The sequence below is a fragment of the Anomaloglossus baeobatrachus genome, chromosome 2 (genome assembly GCF_048569485.1).
Source record: "Anomaloglossus baeobatrachus isolate aAnoBae1 chromosome 2, aAnoBae1.hap1, whole genome shotgun sequence".
Taxonomy (NCBI): Eukaryota; Metazoa; Chordata; class Amphibia; order Anura; family Aromobatidae; genus Anomaloglossus; species Anomaloglossus baeobatrachus.
The window spans coordinates 506256702-506283427 of record NC_134354.1 but is presented as its reverse complement, the minus strand read 5'-3'; the positions used below and the strand labels follow the sequence as shown (position 1 = coordinate 506283427).

The 26726-nt window shown below is 42.3% G+C and overlaps 1 protein-coding gene across 1 annotated transcript in view; it reads left to right on the top strand.

Annotated features, from left to right (window-relative positions):
• The window catches only part of CFAP47 (cilia and flagella associated protein 47), a 1094449-nt gene that overhangs the window by 7487 nt on the left and 1060236 nt on the right, over positions 1–26726 (top strand). Inside the window, 2 exon segments of the mRNA XM_075333814.1 lie at positions 7040–7191; positions 22989–23104. Coding sequence (XP_075189929.1) covers positions 7040–7191; positions 22989–23104 — 268 coding nt within the window.

Sequence of the window (26726 nt, the reverse complement as noted above, 5' to 3'; positions counted from 1 at the left end):
ACTGGTGAGCTTGGGAACTCAAAAAGGCCTGGGCGTCCACGGATGACAACAGTGGTGGATGATCGCCGCATACTTTCTTTGGTGAAGAAGAACCCGTTCACAACATCAACTGAAGTCCAGAACACTCTCAGTGAAGTAGGTGTATCTGTCTCTAAGTCAACAGTAAAGAGAAGACTCCATGAAAGTAAATACAAAGAATTCACATCTAGATGCAAACCATTCATCAATTCCAAAAATAGACAGGCCAGAGTTAAATTTGCTGAAAAACACCGCATGAAGCCAGCTCAGTTCTGGAAAAGTATTCTATGGACAGATGAGACAAAGATCAACCTGTACCAGAATGATGGGAAGAAAAAAGTTTGGAGAAGAAAGGGAACGGCACATGATCCAAGGCACACCACATCCTCTGTAAAACATGGTGGAGGCAACGTGATGGCATGGGCATGCATGGCTTTCAATGGCACTGGGTCACTTGTGTTTTTTTGATGACATAACAGCAGACAAGAGTAGCCGGATGAATTCTGAAGTGTACCGGGATATACTTTCAGCCCAGATTCAGCCAAATTCCGCAAAGTTGATCGGACGGCGCTTCATAGTACAGATGGACAATGACCCCAAGCATACAGCCAAAGCTACCCAGGAGTTCATGAGTGCAAAAAAGTGGAACATTCTGCAATGGCCAAGTCAATCACCAGATCTTAACCCAATTGAGCATGCATTTCACTTGCTCAAATCCAGACTTAAGACGGAAAGACCCACAAACAAGCAAGACCTGAAGGCTGCGGCTGTAAAGGCCTGGCAAAGCATTAAGAAGGAGGAAACCCAGCGTTTGGTGATGTCCATGGGTTCCAGACTTAAGGCAGTGATTGCCTCCAAAGGATTCGCAACAAAATATTGAAAATAAAAATATTTTGTTTGGGTTTGGTTTATTTGTCCAATTACTTTTGACCTCCTAAAATGTGGAGTGTTTGTAAAGAAATGTGTACAATTCCTACAATTTCTATCAGATATTTTTGTTCAAACCTTCAAATTAAACGTTACAATCTGCACTTGAATTCTGTTGTAGAGGTTTCATTTCAAATCCAATGTGGTGGCATGCAGAGCCCAACTCGCGAAAATTGTGTCACTGTCCAAATATTTCTGGACCTAACTGTACATACTTAGGTAGCATTTATAGTCGGTAGGGGAAGTGGGTTTCACTGTATATATGAAGATACTGAAATTAGTATGGGCGCCTCTTAGGCATGAAAACATGATTTGAAGAGTTGGCATCATCACCATATCCTGGAAATCTTGTGCATGTGCACGGGTCATTTTGGCAAGGTCACTGTGCCTCTGAAGTTGGGTGTACGTTTCCTGGCTTCAGAGAGGCGCATTGCGTAAGATCGAAAAAACAGCTTCTGCACTTCTGATCATTCTCAGTCTCCTCCCTGAAGCCAAAACGCATACAATCGGCTTCAGAGATGAGCCTGATGAAATGAACCACCGGCATGTTTGAGATTTCCACCACCTGGCGATGACGCTGGCTGGTGGAAATCATGTCATACCAACAGGAGCTTGATTCAGGAAAAACTGTGGAGGAGAAAAGCGCAAAATAGGGTCTTATCTGGTGGATGAGGGGATATATGTGCAAAGACAGGTACTCACCTGCTACAGTTGTGACAGGCACAACTCCTATGCAAGCATGTAGGCAGATTACGCAGTGGTGGTCAGCAGCAGCCCCGATGGAGAAGTGTAGATCACAAAATGGGTGCAAGAAAAACGGGTTAAATGCTGCGCTAGAAAAACCACAGATCCAAGAGATGCGATGAAATCCTTTCCTTTATTGGCACGAGTCAACGCGTTGCGAAGGCATAGCCGCCTTCTTCATCAGGACAAGACAGTACAAGAAAGAACAGCATGACATGTGTTACTGCACAGAGTGCGATATATAGCATTAACAAAAGTGGGTAACCACGTCAGCAGGAATGACGTCAGTGAACTAGTGACTAATCGCCACGTGGAGCTCTCAGAAGAAAAAAATGGGAGGAAATGAAAAAAGAAGAAAAAAAGGGAGAAAAAGATTATAGCTGTGAGCAAGGAAAGGAACAAGATGAAGAGAGGGTGTAACCAGTTTCGGTTGCTGAAGTGCTGAATATATGTGAACAAAGTTAATGTCATCAGATCACTGATACAAAGCCAGTATTGTTTAAAATAAATGTGAAAAATTGTGAAATAAACATATATGTGAATATATATATATACACATATATATATATATATATATATATATATGAAATGATGTGCATAAATATAGATGAAAATGTATATAAAAATATATATAAAAATGTATAAAAAAAAATATATATATATATATATATATATATATATATATAAATAAAAATATGAATATAAACATGGATAAATGTACATATAAAAGATATATATATGCACAAAGATCTAAAAGAAAAATGTGTGTATAGGGTGTATAAAAAATAAAAAAATATAAAATAAAAAATATAAAATATAAATATAAATATGTTTTTCTGTTTGTGTAATCATCAAGAAACTGTGAAGAATGGTGACCGATGTCGAGCAAAATTTTTTTTATGTATTTAAGGTGTAAGACAAGGTGTGTTAAAGTGCAGGATTACTGCAATGGAAATCCATGTAAAAGGAACACTGTGCGAGCATGGGTGAAAAGAGTTCAAACAAGATCGTGAGAAAAAGGGGACCGAGCATGCGCGTGCAGGCACTGCTCATTACTATAGGAACCCACTGCCAGAGGTAATGTGAGGACAGAGCGTGGGAAAAAAAGTAAAAGCGCATGCGTGAAGAAAAAGATTGTCGGAACAAGAAAGGGAATTAAGAATTAGGAGAGTCAGTCTGTGGAATTAATTCGTATAGACCTGGCTCACTATGAATGCGGGTGCTCTAGGGAAACAGTCAATACTCCAAAAATACAAAATTATCCCCGGCACTCCAAGAGAAAAAAGAAACAATGTCTGGGTATTTTTGATGTTTTTTATTGTGAATAGTCTTATCTCGACGTTTCGGTCATACCTTGACCTTTATCAAGAGAATTAATCAGACTATGAAGCAGAGAAATCAGTATGTGCATACTACTCGAGGGAGGGAGCAATACGAGTCACCACTCATATGAAGAGGAACTTATCAGGTGCGTATGAGCGCTGTGACTGAATAATAGACAATCGGGATCAGCCAGTCAATAGTCTATGGGGTAATCATGTAGTGGTATTCCACCGAGGTAGAAAGTCGTATGTCGTGACTGTCCAATAATTGGCTACTGTATAGGTGCCATGCCAATCTTGTTAGTGAGCAGAGAACCTGTCAAACAGCATGAAATGGTGTGCGGGAGGTAATGTGTCTCTGGAAACTTGTGACACCAATACATTAGCTATAAGACATATAGCCCACAATGCCAAATGTTAATCTATGAGCAGCCGTGAAATAAGGTCGTATAGGAGACCTTCTTAAAGGAGTAGTGGAGTAGGTGAAATTGTCATGACAGTGTCGGTATGACACCTATGCTGCGGACTAGTGACATAAATAGACAGAGGTTAATGCAATGGTGTACTGATAAATCACCAGACCATGGACAAAACTGATAAATAGCATAACAATACCTCAAAAGGGAAACAGCCTATATGGTAACAGTGTCCTATGCCAGGGCTATGCTCAAAAGTGGTAACTTGGAAAAAGGTCAAAGACCTGGTGTATGAGATAATACAGGCTTGTGTCCAGGGGGAATGGTGGCTGGCTACAAATGAACAGGACATCCTTCTGTTCATTTGAGGGTACTGAGAATTTTCCCATTAAGGACCATTTAACTTGCCAGTCTAATTTTGTCACCTATATGATAGACTGTACCTGTGGCAAGCAATATGTTGGGAGGACTTGTCAGCCTTTACACTGTAGGTTAAGCTCCCACAGGCATAACGTCAAAATAGGTTTTATGCTGCACGGCCTGTCAAGACATTGTGCCTTGTTCCATGATAAAACAATGTCTTTTAAAATCACTCCCATTGAACAAATCCCACCAGATACACCTAACAGAATGGAACTGTTAAGTAAAAAGGAAACGTACTGGATACTTAAACTTGATACCCTGAAACCCCATGGCCTCAATGAACTTATGGATCTTTTTTATTAGTTTTATAAATAATTACCATTATATTAATTTTTCAGTATGCTGTTGTGGTTTTTAGCTTCACATTTCACTTTAATAGCTTGTATTTAATTAGCGTCATCTTTGCACCTCTTTGCCCCCTTTGTTTGTTATCCCTAATCCCCATGTTTTAAATAAGCTCTGTGTATACATGTATGTATACATATGAATATACATATATGTATATGGGTATGCATTTTCCCCCCTTTTTTTATATCGTTACGTGTTCCTTTAAATTTATATATATTATTGTGTTTTTTTCTGACTGTTTTTATGAATTTTTATTCAAGTTTTGTGATAATAATGTATATTATTCCTTCCCTATTTCTTTCTTGAGGCACGCTCAGCCGCCCTTATATTCCCCGGGTTTTTCCGCTAGCATATGATTACCCGCCTATTGTATTTGTTCAGCTGTAGAGTTTTTAAACTTTGGTCTAATTCCACAGACTGACTCTCCTAATTATTAATTCCTTTTCTTGTTCCGACAATCTTTTTCTTCACGCATGCGCTTTTACTTTTTTTCCAACGCTCTGTCCTCACATTACCTCTGGCAGTGGGTTCCTATAGTAATGAGCAGTGCCTGCACGCGCATGCTCGGTCCCCTTTTTCTCACGATCTTGTTTGAACTCTTTTCACCCATGCTCGCACAGTGTTCCTTTTACATGGATTTCCATTGCAGTAATCCTGCACTTTAACACACCTTGTCTTACACCTTAAATACATAAAAAAATTTTGCTCGACATCGGTCACCATTCTTCACAGTTTCTTGATGATTACACAAACAGAAATTTTTTTTCATACACATATTTATATTTATATTTTATATTTTATATTTTTTTATTTTTTATACACCATATACATACATTTTTCTTATAGACCTTTGTGCATATATATATATATATATATATATATATATATATATATATATATATATCTTTTATATGTATATTTATCCATGTTTATATTCATATTTTTATATATATATATATATATATATATATATATATATATATATATTTTATACATTTTTATATATATTTTTATATACATTTTCATCTATATTTATGCACATCATTTCATATATATATATATATATATATGTATATATATATATATTTTCACATATATGTTTATTTCACAATTTTTCACATTTATTTTAAACAATACTGGCTTTGTATCAGTGATCTGATGACATTAACTTTGTTCACATATATTCAGCACTTCAGCAATCGAAACTGGTTACACCCTCTCTTCTTCTTGTTCCTTTCCTTGCTCACAGCTATAAACTTTTTCTCCCTTTTTTTCTTCTTTTTTCATTTCCTCCCATTTTTTTCTTCTGAGAGCTCCACGTGGCGATTAGTCACTAGTTCACTGACGTCATTCCTGCTGACGTGGTTACCCACTTTTGTTAATGCTATATATTGCACTCTGTGCAGTAACACATGTCATGCTGGTCTTTCTTGTACTGTCTTGTCCTGATGAAGAAGGCGGCTATGCCTTCGAAACGCGTTGACTCGTGCCAATAAAGGAAAGGATTTCATCGCATCTCTTGGATCCGTGGTTTTTCTAGCGCAGCATTTAACCCGTTTTTCTTGCACCCATTTTGTGATCAACAGGAGCTTGATAACATGGAAAGAAGACCAACTAGTCTGGGGAACTAACTTTCTATCGAGTAATCAAAGCCCTATCTAGCATAGGAAAAGCGGAGCTTCTTAATACATTTTTTAAACATTGAGTTAAGTGAATAACATTATACAGTGCCAGTAAGGCAGGGACTTTAGACATACAGTTGTGAATACTGCTGAGTTAGAGGGTATAGGAAACCTGACAGGTTTTCTTTAACCTAAAATATAAATAATTCTAAAAAATAACTTGGGGTCCCACCTATTTTTGTTAACCAGCTAAAGTAAAGCAGACAGGTGAGAACTGACATTCTCAGGCTGCGAAGGTCCAAGGTTTTTTGGTTCCTCCCAGCCCAAAAATACCAGCCCACATTCACCCAAAAAGTGACGTATCACATGTGATGCTCCAATTCTGGCACTTTGCCTCAGCTCTTCCTGATTGTTCTGGTGCATTAGAGATCCAAATAGTGGTATTTGAGGTTGATGTCAGCTGTGAATTTTCCGAATACACAGCTGACATCAAGTCCTGGTGCTAGTAATGGAAAGGTGTCTATCAGACGCCCTCATTAATAACCCAGTAAACAAAAAGAAAAAACACACACACAAAAATTCTTTATTTTAAAAAACACTCCCCAACTTTTTTCCTGTTTCACCAATTTATTTAAAAAGGACAAAAACCCATGCAGGTCCGACGTAGTCCTGGGAATCCACAAATGGATACCTGAAAAACATAAAAAGAGTGAATTAAAAATAAGAGACTATCCCTCAATCACCAGTTTATTAAAAAGCAAAGTTCCCACGCAGGTGTGACATAGTCCAGTGCTTTCCACGAGGTTCCCTAACTCCAACGATCAAAAGATATGGCGCCTCAGGAGGAGGCTCTATAGGCTTTGAACAGTAGCCACTCCTGGCTCATGCTGCTCAAAACCTAGCGACTGGGAAGAGTGGTGATATCAGTAACATTACGGGTCTTCACAGTCGCCAGAGTGCAATGTGAGCTGGAGCCTTTTTCTGAGGCTTCTTAGCTTTTGACCGTCAGAGTCGGAGAACATCATGAGAAGTGCTGGACTGTGTAGGTTTGCTCCAGGTTGTCCAGTTTCCTCCCACACTCCAAAGACATACTGATAGGAAATATAGATTGTGAGCCCCACTAGGGACGGTGATGATGACATTGTAAAGCGCTGTGGAATATGATGGTGATATATCTGTAAATAAAATATAAGTAATGTTTTGTTATGTTCCTTTTCAGTTTACACTATATGTACAAAATCCAGAGAAACCTTTAGCTCCTGGGCTTCAGGTAACTGCATCTGTGGAATACCGTCCCACAGAAAAGGAAGATATTCGGGACAAGCTACTGGTTGTGGTCGACAATGATGCCATTGAGGTGCCCTTATTAGGGTAAGAGATCTACTTTATTCTTATTCACCACTATATTTGTTGATTTACATTTAAAGTATAAAAAAAATGAATTTGGGGGAAATGGAAAAGAAACAACAGTTTAATCATTGTTTTTGTTTTTTTTTTTTATGGGGTACACTTTTCTGGCATAATTACCATACTATCTGTAAAGGGGTTGTCCGATCTACAATGTAAACTCTGTAGTCACTCTGCAGTCACTCTGCAGACTTCATTCTAGACCGAACAACCCTTTTAATCTGCAAAGTTTTTTTCTATTGCTTAGATTTTTTGTTTGGTTCTTCATTTTTCTTTGCTTTTATGAGAGTATTTGACCATTCGGTCCTTTGATCTCTTACATAATAATATATAATGCCAGTTAGGGTTCTCACACTTGCGTATAGATAAAACAAGAGAAATGCAAGAAAAAAAATAAATTGCAGTCAGACCCATGTTATTCAATGAGGCTACGCAGTTCTGCAATTTTTTTTCAACTGTATACGGCCTGAGGATAAAATCACAGCACCCTGCAATTGGCTGCATGAATTGGACGAGACTCGCCTATTCAAGTCTAATGGTGTGAGAGAAAAACGGATGCCACATGGAACAGTGGTTTCTATTTTTTTACGACGGATACATTACCATTCTGTAGCATAAGATAGGACACCCTAAAATGATTGTAGAACAGTAGCTGCTGAGAAAAAAAAATGCATGGAATGGATGACATACACACTGCATACAGATGGCACTCATATCACTTATGGAGTAACATACGCATGATACTTGTCCAACTTTTTTGGTTGAAAATCAGACCGATTTTTAATGTCCTAGTTTGAGCGAACCCTTAAGGGGGCTTTACACGCAACGACATATCTAACGATATGTCGTCGGGGGTCACGGAATTCGTTAGCGACGTCGTTGCGTGTAACAGCTCCGAGCGAGTGTTAACGATCAAACATACTCACCTAATCGTTTATCGTTGACACGTCGTTCATTTTCAAAATCTTGTTGCTCGTTGTGGTCTCAGGTTGTTCGTCGTTCCTGGAGCAGCACACATCGCTACATGTGACACCCCGGGAACGACGAACAACACCTTACCTGCGTCCTCCGGCAATGAGGTGGGTGTGTCGTTAATGTGGCTGGTCACCACCCCTCCATTTCTATTGGTCAGCCGCTGTGTGACTTCGCTGTGACGGCGCATGAACTTCCCCCTTAACAAAGAGATTGTTCGCTGCCCACAGTGGCGTCGCTTGGAAGGTAAATACGTGTGACGGGTGTTAGCGATATTGTGCGCCACGGGCAGCGATTTTCTCATGACGCACAAACGACGGGGCGGGTGCTTTCACGAGCAACATCGCTAACAATGTCGCTGCGTGTAAAGCAGTCTTAAGTGTAATATTTTTTTGGTCTCCCGTGGCAATCACAGGTACCTACTAGTCCAGTAGTGTGTTGGTTACTAATTTCTATTTGGCTGTTAATTGGAATAATATATACATACAGTATATCACAAAGTGAGTACACCCCTCTCATTTTTGGAAATCTTTTATTGTATCTTGTTATAGGACAACACTGAAGATATGACAATTTGATACAATGTAAAGTAGTCAGTTTACAGCTTGTATAAACAATGTAAATTTTGTGTGCCTTCTAAATAACTCAACACACAGCTATTAATGTCAAAACTGCTGCCAACAAAAGTGAGTACACCCCTAAGTGAAATTGGTCAAATTGTGCCAAATGTGTTAATATTTTGTGTGGCCACCATTATTTTAAAGCTCTGCCTTAACTCTCCTGATCATGGAGTTCATTAGAGCTTCACAGAAGCCACTGAAATCCTATTCCACTCCTCCATGACATCATGGAGCTGGTGGATGTTAGAGACTTTGCGCTCTTCCATCTTCCGTTTGAGGATGCCTCAGAGATGCTTGATAGTGTTTAGGTCTGGAGACATGCTTGACCAGTCTGGAACCTTTACCCCCTGTTTCTTTAGCAAGGAAGTGGTCGTCTTGAAGGTGTGTTTGGGATTGTTATCATGTTGGAATACTGCCCTATATCCCAGCTTCCGTATGTCACAGTACATGTTGGCATTTATGGTTCCCTCCATGAACTGTAGCTTCCCACAGCCGGCAGCACGCATGAAGCCCCAAACCATAACACTTCCGTCATGCTTGATTGTAGGCAAGACACACTTATCTTTGTACTCCTCACCTGGTTACCACCACCTACAAGCGGCTGGCCTATTCCTGAGGCCCTTGCTGCCGCTCCTCCTATCTCCACAATTGAGCTCCTTCCAGACTTCTCTCCTCCTGCAGACTGAATACTGCTCAAACACTGCTCTGCCCTTCCTAAGTTCCTCTCACCCCCTCCCGTTCTCCTGGGGAGGGGGGTGAGTAGGGCCTGATTGGCTGGTGTGTATCTGTGTGGGAAACTCCCCAAGGGAGAGTGAGATCTGCACTAAAAAGATGTATGCAGACCTCTGTGACACCCTGGTTTTGCCAGGGCGGCACACTAGCAGCACTTATATGTCTATTTTTAAAAGACAACCTCAGGCTATGATTCTGAGCATGTGCACTTATCTTCTGTGGTCTACCATAGCAAGGCATGTTTTGAGTGGAATCTATCATGTTAAACCGCTTTATGGTCTTGACAACCGTGCTGCAGCTCAGTTTCAGGGTGTGGGCAATCTTATAGCGTAGGTAATTTTTACGAACAGCTACAGTTCTGTTTTTCAGATCCTCAGTGAATTCTTTGCCATGAGGTGCCATGTTGACCTTCCAGTGATCAGTATGAGAGCGTGTGTGAGCGATAACACCAAATTAGCATACAAGATCCCCATTCACACCTGAGAGCTTGTAACACTGAGTCACATGACACCGCAGAAGAAAAGTTTCTAATTGCCACAATTTGGCCATTTTCACTTAAAGGTCTACTCATTTTTGTTACCAGCGGTTTAGATATTAACGGCTGCGTGTTGAGTTATTTAGAGGCACACCAAATTTACAATGTTATAGAAGCTATTTACTGACTACTTTACATTGTATCAAGGTGTCACATCTTTTGTGTTGGTTTATGAAAAGATACAGTATAATAAAAATATTTCCAAAATATGAAGGGTGTACTCACTCTTGTGATATACTGTACCTGTGATCACATTAATATTTTTCCTTTCTTCTGGAGTTGTGGTATACTAAACACAACAATAGTGCATATTTGTCATCAGAACCTTGTACACCACATTATTATATGGGTAAAAACTGACATTGTGCCATTACAAGATAAATCACTGTGGGTTTTATAGGACTGATACATCAAGACGTTGTTCATGACGCTTTGAATGAGGAGTTAGGTGGGACTCAGACACTCCTTATTCATGAAGAGGTGTACGCCTCTTCATTAGTCAGGAGCGTCGTACAACTCACGTACACCTCATTGTGCGCCTTGTTACAAATCCTACTCCATTGTCTGCTCCTGATTTATGGTGTAATGAACACCATTGCTCATCATGGATTTGACGAACAACTGTCACCACGCTCCCGTTCCACCCCAACTCTGCCTACTTTATTGGAGCTGGGTGAAAATGGTGTGAAAATGTAATTATGCCAGTTGCATCAAAATTATTCGACTTTTCAATGCTTATTGCTACAGATTGCTAGAGTAAAAGCTTCAATGAATAAGATCCATGGCCTAACATACATTTTGTGAGGCTTTCCCTCTTTTACCTAAAAAAGCCTTTTCCCTTTTCCCTGTATAAATATAATGTGATGTGATGTTTCTCAGGATCTGTATGCTGTGAAGGAATGAATGAATGAATATTTATTGTTTACATTCATACGCTAAAATCCTGTCTTGATGACTGTCATTTACAGTCAGAATGATTCAACCCCATTAGGTTTATTAGTTACAAAATATAGGCAGAGACATGTCAGCCACTGTCAGACTAGTCAATAGCGCAGCTCCATCCCCGGAAGCTATTGAAAATATGTTTTTCTGTGAAACGCCTCAGTGTTTCAGAGTTAAGGGCACTTTAAACGCTGTGATATCGCTAGCGAGCGTACCCGCCCCCGTTGGTTGTGCGTCACGGGCAAATCGCTGCCCGTGGCGCACAACATCGCTAACACCCATCACACATAAGGGTGCTTTACACGCAACAATATCGTTACCGAGATATCGTTGGGGTCACGTTGTTAGTGACTCACATCCGGCGTCGTTAGCGATATCATTGCGTGTGACACTTAGGAGCAACGATCACCGATTGCAAAAAGGTCAAAAATCGTTGATCGTTGTCACGTCGTCCATTTTCATAATATCGTTGGTTGTTCATGCTGCAGGTTGTTCGTCATTCCTGCGGCAGCACACATCGCTACGTGTGACACCGCAGGAATGAGGAACAACCTCGTACCTGTGGCCACCCGCAATGAGGAAGGAAGGAGGTGGGCGGGATGTTCGTTCCGCTCATCTCCGCCCCTCCGCTTCTATTGGGCGGCCGCTTAGTGACGTCGCTGTGACTCCTTAGAAAGGAGACGGTTCGCCGGCAACAGCGACGTCGCTAGGCAGGTAAGTATGTGTGACGGGTGTTAGCGATGTTTTGTGCCATGGGCAGCAATTTGCCCGTGACGCACAACCGACGGGGACGGGTACACTCGCTAGCGATATCACTAGCGATATCGCAGCGTGTAAAGTGCCCTATACTTACCTGCCTAGCGACGTCGCTGTTGCCGGCGGACCGCCTCCTTTCTAAGGGGGTGGTTCGTTGGGCGTCACAGCGACACCACTAAGCGGCCGCCCAATAGAAGCGGAGGGGTGTAGATGAGCGGGACGAACATCCCGCCCACCGTCTTCCTTCCTCATTTCGGGCGGCCGCAGGTACGAGGTTGTTCCTCATTCCTGCGGTGTCACATGTAGCAATGTGTGCTGCCGCAGGAACGACGAACAACCTGCGGCATGAACAACCAACGATATTATGAAAATGGACGATGTGACAATGATCAACGATTTTTGATGCTTTTGCGATCGGTGATTGTCGCTCCTAGGTGTCACACGCAACGATATCGCTAACGACGCCGGATGTGCGTCACTAACGATGTGACCCCAACGATATCTCGTTAACGATATTGTTGCGTGTAAAGCACCCTTTAATGAAAGTAAACTGGAAGTATGCAGTCATTGGATCAGGTATGTCTGGAGAAAGAAGAAACATATACTGAGAAGAATACCCTGCCTACAGTGAAGATTTGTAGTGTCTCCGTGATGCTATGGGGCTGGAAACCTGCAGCATTCCGACATGCAAACCCAAAAAATAATAATAAACTGGAGGCCATTGCCCATGAGGAATGGGTTAATATTCCCCTGAAATGCTGCCAGAAGTTAGTGTTTGACTATGCATTATGTATGCAGCAGGTTATAACAGCCAAAAGGTGTTGTACTACGTACCAAAGACAATTGTCATAAAGAGGATGAATAATTCTGAAACTGCAGTAATCAGTAAAAATGGAACTTTGCATGTAATGTGGAGAGAGCATTTGTAATAATAGTTGTATGGAGGCATGCAAATTGTTGTGTTTGATATTTTACTGCAAACATCAGCGTTTGGACATTTTGCTAATAAACATTATTTGCATTGGGGGTGGAATCACTATGATTGCACAAGTCTAATGCCTTGTTACAAGAAATTGCTGATACACTACAGTTCAAAAGTTTGGGGTCACCCAGACAATTTTGTCTTTTCCATGAAAAATCATACTTTTATTTATCAAAGAGTTGCATAATGAATAGAAAATATAGTCCAGACACTGACTAGGTTAGAAATAATGATTTTTACTTGAAATAATAATTTTCTCTTTCAGACTTTGCTTTCGTCACAAAATGCTCCCTTTGCAGCAATTTCGGCTCTGCAGACCTCTGGCATTCTAGCTCTTAATTTGCGGAGGTAATCTGGAGATATTTCACCCCATGCTCCCCCCCCACAAGTTGGGATGGCTTGATGGGCACTTTTTGCGTACCATACGGTCAAGCTGCTCCCACAGCAGCTCAATAGGGTTGAGATCTGGTGACTGGGCTGGCCACTCCATTACAGATAGCATACCAGCTGCCTGCTTCTTCCCTAAATAGTTCATGCATAATTTGGAGGTGTGCTTTGGGTCATTGTCCTGTTGTAGAATGAATTTGGCTCCAATCAAGAGCTGTCCACAGGGTATGGCATGGCGTTGCAAAATGGAGTGATAGCCTTCCTTATTCAAAATCCCTTTTCCCTTGCACAAAGCTCACACTTTACCAGCACCAAAGCAACCTCAGACCATCACAGTACCTCCATCATGCTTGACAGATGGCATCAGGCACTCTTCCAGCATCTTTTCAGATGTTCTGCATCTCACAAATGTTTTTCTGTGTGATCCAAAAACCTTTCATCTTCGATTTGTCTCTCCATAACACTTTTTTCCAATCTTCCTCTGTCCAATGTCTGTGTTCTTTTTCCCATATTAATATTTTCCTTTTATTAGCCAGTCTCAGATATGGCTTTTTCTTTGCCACTCTGCTCTGAAGGCCAGCATCCCGGAATCGCCTCTTCACTGTAGACGTTGACACTGGTGTTTTGCGAGTACTATTTAATGATGAGACTCTACTGTACATGTCTTGTTACTCAGTTGTGCAGCGGGGCCCCCACTTCTCTTTCTACTCTGGTTAGAGCCTGTTTGTTCTCTTCCCTGAAGGGAGTAGTACACACCGTTGTAGGAAATCTTTAGTTGCTTGGCAATTTCTCGCATGGAATATCCTTCATTTCTAAGAACAAGAATAGACTGTCGAGTTTCACATGAAAGTTCTCTTTTTCGGGCCATTTTGAGAGTTTAATGGATTCAACAAATGTAATGCACTAGATTCTCAACTAGCTCAAAGGAAGGTCAGTTTTATAGCTTCTCTAATCAGCAAAACTGTTTTCAGCTGTGCTAAAATAGTTGCGCAAGGATTTTCAACGGATTTCTAAACATCCATTAGCTTTCTAACACAGCAAACACAATGTACCATTAGAACACTGGAGTGGTGGTTGTTGTAAATGGGCCTTTATACACCTTTGTAGATATTTGCAGCTAGAATAGTCATTTACCACATTAACAATGTATAGAATGTATTTCTGTTTAATTTAATGTTAGCTTCATTGAAAAAAATGCGCTTTTCTTTCAAAAATAAGGAAATATCTAAGTGACCCTAAACTTTTGAACTATAGTGTATACTTCTAGTTCCTCTAGATACTCAAGAGGACCCCCAGCGAGCGATTCTACACAAATTGTACACCAGTGAAACAATACAATGCATGGACCTGGCCCTTGGGAGAGAGGAGTTGGGTCACCTCCTAACACTCCAACATTTCTAGATGGGTCCTTCCCCCCGCTCCATCACGTGCCTAGGCCCTCTCCATCTCGCTGGCCTTTGCTTTAGTCCAGGTGAGTTCCAGTCCAGTGAGACGCTAGTCTCACCACTACAATAAAACAACACAAAGAAGATAAGACAAACAGGGGAAAGACAAAACAAATAGTTCTCCACAGCTGCTCAAGCAGGAAGCTTCTCAGCTGCAACAGAAACAACACCTCAGTTTCTCCAGAGGCCAGGCTCCTTCAAAGTGATCAGTTATAGAATGAGCTATAGCCAGCATAAGGAGTGAGTTTATATAGTGAAGGGGTGTAGCTGCAGCTGAGATTAACAGCTACAAGTCAATTTCAACAGGATGGAAAAGAGACCTTAATCGCTTCAGCACATAATGGAATGAAATATTCTCCTATACAGGATAAGCTGATTCTAAAACAGATCTGCAATCAATTAAACGCTGAGACCTTCTAATCCCCGATAACCCCGAGGTTTCAGCAGGGTGCAACACACTCGTGAGATTGGCCATATGTACAGGCTTTCAGGCTTTGGATGAAAGCATTAGTGTTTCCATTTACTGCCAGCAAGCTGAGATCCTGAAAAATGTGGAGAACATAATGCAGAAAGTATAACTTAATTTTATTCAATGACTAAGCTCTACTTACATGAAATCAGACAACCATCTCAGTGGGTTCTACAATGCGTGATTTATGATCCTGGGAATTTGAGCTGTGCCCAAATACATTAATAATACTTGAAAGTGGGAAAGAAGGTAATTTTACCTGACTGCAAATGAATGAAGTGGAAACGCTGTTGATAAAATATTAATATTAATGTCCCTCCACATTTCACTGGTTTAAATAGAGTCATTATTTAATAATTCATTTTAACCACTATCAGTATAACAGATGTCTTCAAGTAATTCGTAATTTTAGACATATTTAGGTTGTTTCTTTGGTGAATAAGTTAATTCCCGCTTGTTATAATTCACTCTTGCAAGTACTTGAGTTAATTAAATTGGACGCCATTCTGTGGCAGTGTCCCTTCTGTCACAGCTGTCCGCTATCTTTTCCTGGCATCCCATATTACTGTAGTTGGTTGGTTTCTACAGTCATTGCTACATAAAGTACCCTTACTATTGCACCATCTGCAGAACCGGATTACGTGACAGTCACTTATGCACTTCACAGGCTTAGGGAATTGGCAAATCTACTTTGTGCCCCCTAAAAGGGGTTCTTCAGGAATAGAAAAAAAAAAATGCTAAACGAGATGCTATGATAAATAGATTCCAAAACATGTTTAACTACAAAATCAGACGTTTTGCCCAGGGAGCTAATTAGTGGCATGTTAAAATGGTTTGCACCTTGTTACACGGGTAGACACCTATCCAGCCACCCTCCTTTATGTGTAGGAAGTTGTTCTCCCAGTGCATATTTTAACCTAATACTAGGGGTACCAACACTTTTAAGGCTAAAAATATGCTACTCGCACAGGCATTCATATTGTGTTTCTGAATAGTGACCAACTGCTATGACCTGGAAGTAGGTGGTAAAAGTGATCTCCAGGTCTCAGCTGTTACTCAGCATTCACAAATAGAGAGATCAGAAAGACAGGGTGTAAAGTAGTGTGAGCAGCCTCTTCTTACCTTGCCTCTATCTAGAGTAATAGATCTGAAAGACATGGTGGACAGCAGTGTGAGCAGCCTCTTCTTCCCTCAGCTCCCCTGCTATCTCCAGTATTACATCAGAAAAATAGAGTGGCAGCAGTCTTAGCTACCACTTCTTACCTCAGCACCCCTTTTACATTCAGCATTAAATCAGAATGACAAGTTGAATAACAGCAGGTGTGAACTCTTTTTTTCTTATCACCATAGGTATTTCCAGTATTAGATCAGAAACACATGGTTGACAGCATTGTGAGCAGTCTCTTCTAACCTAAGCACCTTTGTTTCTCCTGTATTAGATCAGATAGACAAGGTGGACAGCAGTGTGAGCGACATCTTTTTACCCCAACACTTCTGTTATTTTCAGTATTAGATAAAGGTGATAGCAGTGTGAGCAGCCTCTTCTACCCTAAGCACCCCTAGTATCTCTAACAGATCAGATGGACAATATTTTGAACAGCCTCCTCTTACCTCAGCACCCCTACTATCTCCTGTATTAGATCATAAAGACAGGATGGATAGCATTGTAAGCAGCCTCTATTCACTTCAGCACACCTGGTATCTCGAGTATTAGGTAAAAAGACACAGTAGCTAGCAAGTGTGAGCATTTTTTCACCTCAACATCCCTGGCATCTCCAATTTTGGATCAGAAAATCAGGATGCACAGCAGTGTGAGCAGCCTTTACTTATAAAGACAGGGTAGACAGCAATGTGAGTGGCCTGTACTCACTTCAGCACACCTGGTATTTCAAATGTTTGATAAGGAAGATAGGGTGTACAGCACTATGATTAAGGCCACGTCTCACTAAGCGATATTGCTAGCGACATCGCTGCTGAGTCACGTTTTTTGTGACGCAACAGCGATCTTGCTAGCTATGTCGCTGTGTGTGACATCCAGCAATGACCTGGCCCCTGCTGTGAGGTCGCCGGTCGTTGCTGAATGTCCTGGACCATTTTTTGGTTGTTGCTCTCCTGCTGTGTAGCACACATTGCTGTGTTTGACAGCGAGAGAGCAACGATCTGAATGTGCAGGGAGCAGGGAGCCGGCTTCTGTGGACGCTGGTAACCAAGGTACACATCGGGTAACCAAGCAAAGTGCTTTGCTTGGTTACCCGATATTTACCTTGGTTACCAGCGTCCGCAGCTTCTAGAAGCCGGCTCCCTGCTCCCTGCACACGTAGCCAAGGTACACATCGGGTAACTATAAGCAAAGCGCTTTGCTTAGTAACCCGATGTGTACTATGGTTACCAAGTACAGCGTCATTACACGGGTCGCTGGTGGCTGATCTCTGTGTAGATCTGCCTGATTGACAGCTCACCAGGGACCATGTAGCGATGCTCCAGCGATCCCTGCCAGGTCAGATCGCTGGTGGGATCGCTGAAGCGTCGCTAAGTGTGATGGTACCTTTAGACTCTACTTACCACAGCATCTCTGATATCTCCAGGATTACACCAGATAAACAAGGTGGACAGCAGTGAGAGTGGCCTCTTCTTACCTCAACACCCCTGGTATTTCTAGGAGTAGATAAAATAAACAGTGTGGACCACAGTGTGAGCAATCCTTTCTTACCTTAGCACTACTAGTATCTCCATTAATAAATCAAATAGAAATGGTGGACAGCAGTGTGAGTAGCTGCTTCTTACCTTAGCAACCCCTGTATATGAAGCGATGGACCGAGGGTCCTCCGCTATGCAGAGCAAGTCACGGGATCAGACGCATTGATGAATAAACCAGGGAGAATGTTTATTTACACGCAATTACAAATGCAAGCTGCCAAGCAGGGGAATAAAGAGTAAAGCGGGCTTTACATGCAGCGACATCACTAGCGATTGCTAGCGATGTCGAGCGCGATAGCACCCGCCCCCGTCGTGCGGCCGATATGTGGTGATCGCTGCAGTAGTGAACATTATCGCTATGGCAGCGTCACACCCACATACCTGCTCTGCGACAACACTCTGGCCGGCGATCCGCCTCCTTTCTAAGGGGGCGGTTTGTGCGGCGTCACAGTGACATCACACGGCAGGCATCCAATAGAAGCGGAGGGGCGGAGATGAGCGGGACGTAACATCCCGCCCACCTTCTTCCTTCCGCATTGCCGGTGGAGGCAGGTAAGGAGATGTTCGTCGCTCCTGCGGTGTCACACATAGCGATGTGTGCTGCCGCAGGAACGACGAACAACATCGCTAATAAGCAGAGAACGATTTTTTGTTTCAGGACGACCTCTCTGCGGCAAACGATTTTGACCGCTTTTGCGATCGTTTAAGGTCGCTCATAAGTGTCACACGCTGCGATATCGTTAATGATGCCGGATGTGCGTCACAAACACCGTGACCCTGATGATAATTCATTAACGATATCGTAGCATGTAAAGCCCGCTTAAAGGCGGAAAAACACCCCTCAGTATAAAAGTATGTGCTTTAGCTGAAGCGACTGCCCAGGTCACCACAACTAGTACAACATATAATATAGTTTTAACAGCAGTATAGTGATATGCACATATTCAACGTTAAACAATCCTGCTCTGTTCTCTACCCTAACTTGTCTCCTCTAAAGGGACCGTGCGGATAGCACACTCTGACTGTGGAGGCCTAATATGGTTCCCTAACTGCTACGCCCAGGCATACACTCGAGGCACTGTCTTCAAATTCGATCCATTCTGAGGCTTGATGGTACAGTGGTGCGCACTTCACTCAGGGAGGGCGATGCAGGGCTTCTTTTCCGACGATTCACTGGGCAGCTGAACTCATCAGGCGGGGTCTCCTAGAAGGCCAGATACTGACTCTACTGTGTGTGTCCCTCTGCACATCCTGGAACTCTCTCACAATGTCTGCTACTTCCTGACTCTCCCAGCACCTCTCTCAGGTCAGACCAAACAAACACACAGCAGCAGGGGAGATGAGGGCCATTCCGTTGTGCTTTGCAGGGAAGCAGTCTATTAAAGCCACAATACATCAAAGTCTTAAGGCCCAGTCACAATAAACAACTTACCAGCGATCCCAACAACGATACAACCTGATAGGGATCGCTGGTAAGTTGCTAGGAGGTCGCTGGTGAGATGTCACACTTAAGGCCCCTTTACACACTGAGACTTTCTAGCGATCCCACCAGCGATCCCAACCTGGCCGGGATCGCTACAAAGTCTCTGGTGAGCTGTCAAACAGGCAAACCTGGCCAACGACGCAACAGCGATCCGGACCTGCAGAACAACGTCGCTAGTCATTGGGGACGTTGTAAAGCAGCTTTTTGAAAGGGAAGTCGCTAACGAAGTCGCTGTAAAGTCCTTTTACACACTGAGACTTTCTAGCGATCATGCTGCACAGCGTGAAACAAAGGACCAAAGAATGGTCCTGAACGATTTGTAGCGATCAGCAACTTCACAGCAGGGGCCAGGTCGCTGATGTGTTTCACACACTGCAATGTCGCTGGGGAGGTCGCTATTACGTCACAAAACCGGTGACGTTACAGCGATGTCGTTTGCGATGTTGCAGTGTGTAAAGCCACCTTAAGCGACGCTCCAGCGATCCCACCAGCAACCTGACCTGGCAGGGGTCGCTGGAGCGTCGCTACACGGGTTGCTGGTGAGCTTGTCACACAGGCAGATCTCACCAGCAACCCGTGACCAGCGCCGCGTTGAAGCGATGCTGCGCTTGGTAACTAAGGTAAATATCGGGTAACCAACCCGATATTTACCTTAGTTACCAGCGCATACCGCTTAGCGCTGGCTCCCTGCACTCCTAGCCAGAGTACACATCGGATTAATTACCCGATGTGTACTCTGCTACATGTGCAGGCAGCAGGAGCCAGCTTCTGCGGACGCTGGTAACCACAGTAAACATCGGGTAACCAAGAAGCCCTTACCTTGGTTACCCGATGTTTACCTTCGTTACCAGTGTCCGCCGCTCTCAGCTGTCAGTGCCGGCTCCTGTTCTCTGCACTCCTAGCCACAGTACACATCGGGTTAATTACCCGATGTGTACTGTGGCTACGTGTGCAGAGAGCAGGAGCCGGCACTGACAGCTGAGAGCGGCGGACACTGGTAACGAATTTAAACATCAGGTAACCAAGGTAAGGGCTTCTTGGTTACCCGATGTTTACCATGGTTACCAGTGTCCGCAGAAGCTGGCTCCTGCTGCCTACACATTTAGTTGTTGCTCTGTCGCTGTCACACACAGCGATGTGTGCTTCACAGCGGGAGAGCAACAACTAAAAAATGGCCCAGGACATTCAGCAACAACCAACGACCTCACAGCAGGGGCCAGGTTGTTGCTGGATCTCACACACAGCAAGATCGCTAGCAAGATCGCTGTTACGTCACAAAAGTTGTTCCTTAGCAGCGATGTTGCTAGCGATGTTGCTTAGTGTGATGTGGCCTTTAAAGTCACAGTAAAGCAACATCCTTAAGGCCCCATCACACACAACGAGATCGCTAACGAGATCGCTGACGAGATCGTTGCTGAGTCACCGTTTCTGTGATGCAGCAGCGATCTCGTTATGTGTGACACCTACCAGTGATCAGGCCCCTGCTGTGAGATTGTGAGTCGTTGCTGCATGGTTGGGACCATTTTCTTCAAAGGCGATGTCCTGCTGGGCAGGACACATCGCTGTGTTTGACGCCTACCAACGACCTCCCAATACAGTCCCAACGCCCGCCGAGGTCATTATACAGGTCGCTGATCATTACTGCGTCTTTGGTAAGATCTGACTGTGTGACATCTCACCAGCGACCTCCCAGCGACTTACCAGCGATCCTTATCAGGTTACATCATTTTTGGGATCACTGGTAAGTCGTTAAATGTGACGGGGGCTTTAGTAGGGGCTGAACACTACTACATATAGCCAGGAATATATCAGATAAACATGGCGCACAGCAGTTTGAGAATTCTCTTCTTACCTCAGTACCCCTAGTATCTCCAGGAATAAATAAGAAAGATGTGGGGAACAACAATGTTTGCAGCCTCTTCTTACCAAAGCATCCCTAGTATCTTAAGTACTAGATCAGAAAGATAGGGAGGACAGCAGCCTTTTCTTATTTTAGCACCCCTAGTATCTCCAATACTAGATCAGAAAGACATGGTGGGCAGGATTGTTAACAGACTCTTCTTACCTAAGCCTCCCATTATTTCCAGTATTAGATCAGATGGACAAGGTAGACAGCGTGGTGAATTGTGTCTTTTTACCTCACCGTTTCTAATATTTCCAGGATTATATCAAGAAGACAAGCTGGACAGCATTCTGTGCAGCCTATTCTAAGCTAAGCATCCCTGGTAGATCAGATAGACAGGGTGGACAGAATATGTGAGCAGCCTCCTCTTACCTTAGCACCCCTGCTATCTCTTGTATTAGATCATAAAGACAGGCTGGATAGCATTGTAAGCAGCTTTTACTTACCTTAGCACCTATGGTATCTCCAGTATTAAGTAAAAAAATGCAATAGCTAGCAAGTGTGAGCATTTTTTTACTGGCATCTCCAGTATTAGATCAGAAAAACAGCAGTATGAGCAGCCTTTACTTACCTCTGGTATCTCTAGAATTAGAACAGATGGGGTGGAGAGCAGCGTCAGTGGCTTCCTACCTCAGCACTCCTTTTATCTCTAGTATTAGAACAGATAGTGTGGACAGCAGTATGAGTGGCTTCTTCTTACCTCAGAACTCGTATCTCTAGTATTAGAACAGATAGGGTGGACAGCAGTGTGAGTGGCGTCTTCTTACCTGACCACTCCTAGTATCTCTAGTATTAGAACAGATAGGGTGGACAGCAGTGTGAGTGGCTTCTTCTTACCTGACCACTCCTAGTATCTCTATTATTAGAACAGATAGGGTGGACAGCAGTGTGAGTGGCTTCTTCTTACCTGACCACTCCTAGTATCTCTAGTATTAGAACAGAGAGGGTGGACAGCAGTGTGAGTGGCTTCTTCTTACGTCAGCACTCCTAGTATCTCCAGTATTAGAACAGATAGGGTGGACAGCAGTGTGAGTGGCTTCTTCTTACGTCAGCACTCCTAGTATCTCCAGTATTAGAACAGATAGGGTGGACAGCAGTGTGAGTGGCTTCTTCTTACCTGACCACTCCTAGTATCTCTAGTATTAGAACAGATAGGGTGGACAGCAGTGTGAGTGGCTTCTTCTTACCTGACCACTCCTAGTATCTCTAGTATTAGAACAGATAGGGTGGACAGCAGTGTGAGTGGCTTCTTCTTACGTCAGCAGTCCTAGTATCTCCAGTATTAGAACAGATAGGGTGGACAGCAGTGGGAGTGGCTTCTTCTTACCTGACCACTACTAGTATCTCCAGTATTAGAACAGATAGGGTGGACAGCAGTGGGAGTGGCTTCTTCTTACCTGACCACTCCTAGTATCTCTAGTATTAGAACAGATAGGGTGGACAGCAGTGTGAGTGGCTTCTTCTTACCTGACCACTCCTAGTATCTCTAGTATTAGAACAGATAGGGTGGACAGCAGTGTGAGTGGCTTCTTCTTACCTGACCACTCCTAGTATCTCTAGTATTAGAACAGATAGGGTGGACAGCAGTGTGAGTGGCTTCTTCTTACCTCAACACTCCTAGTATATCCAGTAAATAGATCAAAATAGGGTATGAGAGGGGATTTGCAATGTATATAGAGCGGGTGGCGTGGGTTTTGGTAAAATTAGTTAGCAACTTGTATAACTCCTGGGAGGCCAGCTGTCAAAGTAAACAAGCATGTATTATCTTCTTACATACCGGCACTTACAATGTATAGAGCACATATAGCTCTAATTACTATCATGTGTTTTTCTTGCAGTTTCACCCCTTCCTGTTATCTCCAGATTGATCCAGAAGTGAACTTTGGCAGCGTAGTGGCAAACAGTAAAGTGATTTACAAGGAGATTACAATTGCAAACCATGGTTCTTCTCCAGGTAATAATCCAAAAGCAGGATCTGACACATTTGTCTATTGAGCATAAACAGTACGATCAATCCATATACATTGCCTTGCAAAAGTATTCATACCCTGTGAACGTTTCCACATTACACCCACAAACTTAAATATATTTCATTGATATTTAATATAATATACCAACACAAAGTGAAGTGTAATCATACATGGTTTTCTAAATATTTTAAAAATATAAATCTGTAAATTATGATGTGCATTTGTATTCAGCCCCCTGTAGTCTGATACCCCCAAATAAAATCCTAAGTGATTAATTGCCTCCAGAAGTCACCTAGTTAGTAAATTGAGTCCACCTGTGTGTAATTTTTTCTCAGTATAACTACAACTGTTCTGTGAAGTCCCTAAAAACGTTTATTTGAGAACATTTTGAAGAAGTATCATGAAGACCAAGGAACACACCAGATAGGACAGGGATAAAGTTGGGGGAAAGTGTAAAGCAGGGTTAGGTTATAAAAAATAGCCAAAACTCTGAACATATCATGTACAACTATTTAATCCATCATCCAAAAATGGAAAAAGTATGCTTCAACTGCGGACATACCAAGACATGGCCGTCCATCTTAACTGACATCCCAAGCAAAGATAGCACTAATTAGAAAAGCAGCCAAGAGGCCCATGGTCACTCTAGTTGAGATTTAGAGATCCACAGCTCAGGTGCGAGAATCTGTCCACAGGACAACTATTAGGGTACTCTCGCACTAGCATATAAAAAAATTGGTCTCTTTCTCATTCAGAAAAGTGGGACGAGTGAAATCTGTTTGGTATTCCATATATCATGTGAGTACTATGCGAATGCGCTATTATTTTCTTACCTAGCATCCATATGTCATCCATATGCAATGCGTTTTTATTCACAGGAACTATTATTCTACATTAATTTACAGGACCATTTACTGTGTTCTATGCTACAGAATGTAAATGTATCCATAAAAACTGGATGTCACACAGATGCCATTGGATGTCACACAGATGCCATACAGACAAGCTTGCGACATCCAGTTTTTCTTTGCACCCATTGACTTGCATTGACGAGTTGTGTTCGATAGACGCATGCAATTGCAGCATTTTGCAATTTATTTTTCAGTCTGATTCTGAGCTGGGGAAAAAGTTGCAGATCTGCTCTGCCTCACTGACTAACACTGGTCTGAGTCAAATGCAAATTTTTTCTCACATTGCACTCGTCCGTTTTATATGCCAGTGTGAGAGTACCCTTAGTCATATACTTTACAAATCTGGCGTTAACGGCCTTAAAGAAATGCAAGAAGAAAGGCATTTTTGAAGCAAGATATAAGAAGTCCCGTTCCCAGTTTGCAAAAAGCCATATAGGGACACCGCTAGCATGTGGAAAAGGTGGTCTGATCAGATGAGACCAAGGAAGACGTTTTTGCGCTAAATGTAAAATGCTATGTGTGGCGGAAAGTTATCACTGCACATCACACTGAAAACACCGTTCCCACCGTCAAACATAGTGGTGGAAGCATCATGCAGTGGGAATGCTTTTCTTCAGCCGGGATAGGAAAAATGGTCAGAGTTGATGGAAAGATGGATGGAGCTAAATACATGACTATACTGGAGGAAAACCTGTTATAGACTGCAAAAGACTTGAGACTGGGGCGTAGGTTCACATTCCAGCAGGACAACGACCTCAAATATACTGCCAGTGCTACAATTGAATCGTCAGGATCAAAGCAAATTCATGTGTTTGGATTGCCCAATCACAGTCCAGAACTAAATCTCATTGAGAATCTGTGGCAAGACTTGAAAATTGCTGTTCAGACGCCGCCATCCAATATAACGGAGTTAGAGCTATTTTATAAAGAAGAATGGGCAAAAATGTTAGCCTCTAGATGGGCAAAGCTTGTAGAAACATAGCCTGAAAGACTAGCAGTATACCATATAGATAGATAGATAGATAGATAGATAGATAGATAGATAGATAGATATTTGTATGTACCTGTGCAACACTGTTGGGAGCTTCATCTTTCTCTTGTTGCAAAATTGTACAATTGTGTTTTTGTGTTCTGTAACTTTCCATGCTCGGTACTTGTAACAAGCAGATCGGATGCTCAGACAGACTTGACCTGTGTACCAAGTATAATGGAAGTCAATGGAGCTCAAGCATTTTCTGCAAGATCTTCCGGAAAAATGCTTGAGTTCCCCATTGACTTCCATTATACTCGGTTCACGAGTCGAACCCCTCCGAGCGTCTTGTTAATGGGTACCAAGCACCTGAGCATGTAGTGCTCGGTCATCACTAGTTACGAGTGCCGAGCACCCGAACATAGTAGCACTTGCTCATCACTACTTACGAACCTCAGAATTTTCCAAACTTCTACATAAATTTTGTCTAAAATGATATCTCATGTTCACACAAGTCCTAAAAGTAGATACAGAGAACCAAATCAGAATAAAATGTAAACCTTCTTAGCATGCACCTTTGCTTTCAATATCTGATGTGACCCCCTTGTGCACCACTAACTACATATAAACATCTTCGGCAGTTGTTGATTATTCCCGCACATCGGGTTGGAGGAATTTTAGCCTATTCATTCCAACTAAACAGCTTCAACTCAGCTATGTTGGTGGGTTTTCTCCCATGGATGTCCATGTTCTTCAGGTGATATTGGGTTCATTTCCTAATTTAAAAAATCTAATATTTGTGACTCATTTATTTGATTTGGTTTATCTACATTTAGGACTTTTCTGAAAATTTGATGTAATTTTAGGTGAGATTTAAGCAGAAGTATGAATATTTCTGAAGGGTTCATAAACTTCAAGCCCCGCTGTATATGACATCAGATCGAGTTTTTAAGATTAAATTTAGCAGAACAATACAATTGTGTGAAATCAAAGGTTTCTGGAGTTATTGTAGGGTCGCATACAGTTTGAGTGTGCTTTATTTGGACTCCTTACGACTTAGAGTTTACATTTCTGCTAAACAGTATATAAAATGATCACTTTGTTATCAATGGCATTAAGATTTTACGTGTGTATAACACAATCCTTGTGGCTGCAGTACATGTGTAATTCCACTAGGTGGCAGCATTATAGCTCTCTTAAACCATGCTGGAAGCGTTTGCCTTCCTCATTTCATTGTAGGATCTGAAGACTAGAAAAAAACAGTATTACATGCTGCTGTTTTTGGCTCCCGCAAGTCTGTTTAATTAAAATGAAAGCATTGATGAGATCTTGAAAGACTTCAAGCACTGCTAGTTTACAAGTGCAAGTGCACTCTGACCTACTTAGCCATCCACTTCTGTATACCTTTTTGAAGTATGATCATAGGGCTGATACTATAACATTGCTGGATTTAAAGGCCCAGCCATATTAGATTTGTAATGCCACTTCTTCAACGGCATTGGAAAGTGTGTGTGTGACAACAACTGGTCTTCCGAAACTAAAAATGGCGGTGTTATCAATCTATGGATAAACATTATAGTGGTTGTCTAGTTTGGTATACAATATTTTTTTATTTTCTCTGTTAGGGAATTCTAAAGAAACCAGTCCTGGTCTACACTGACAACCCACTGATTTGAAAAAGCGCTGTGTAAGTGTGACACCCCTGACTCTATCAGGGTGTCACAG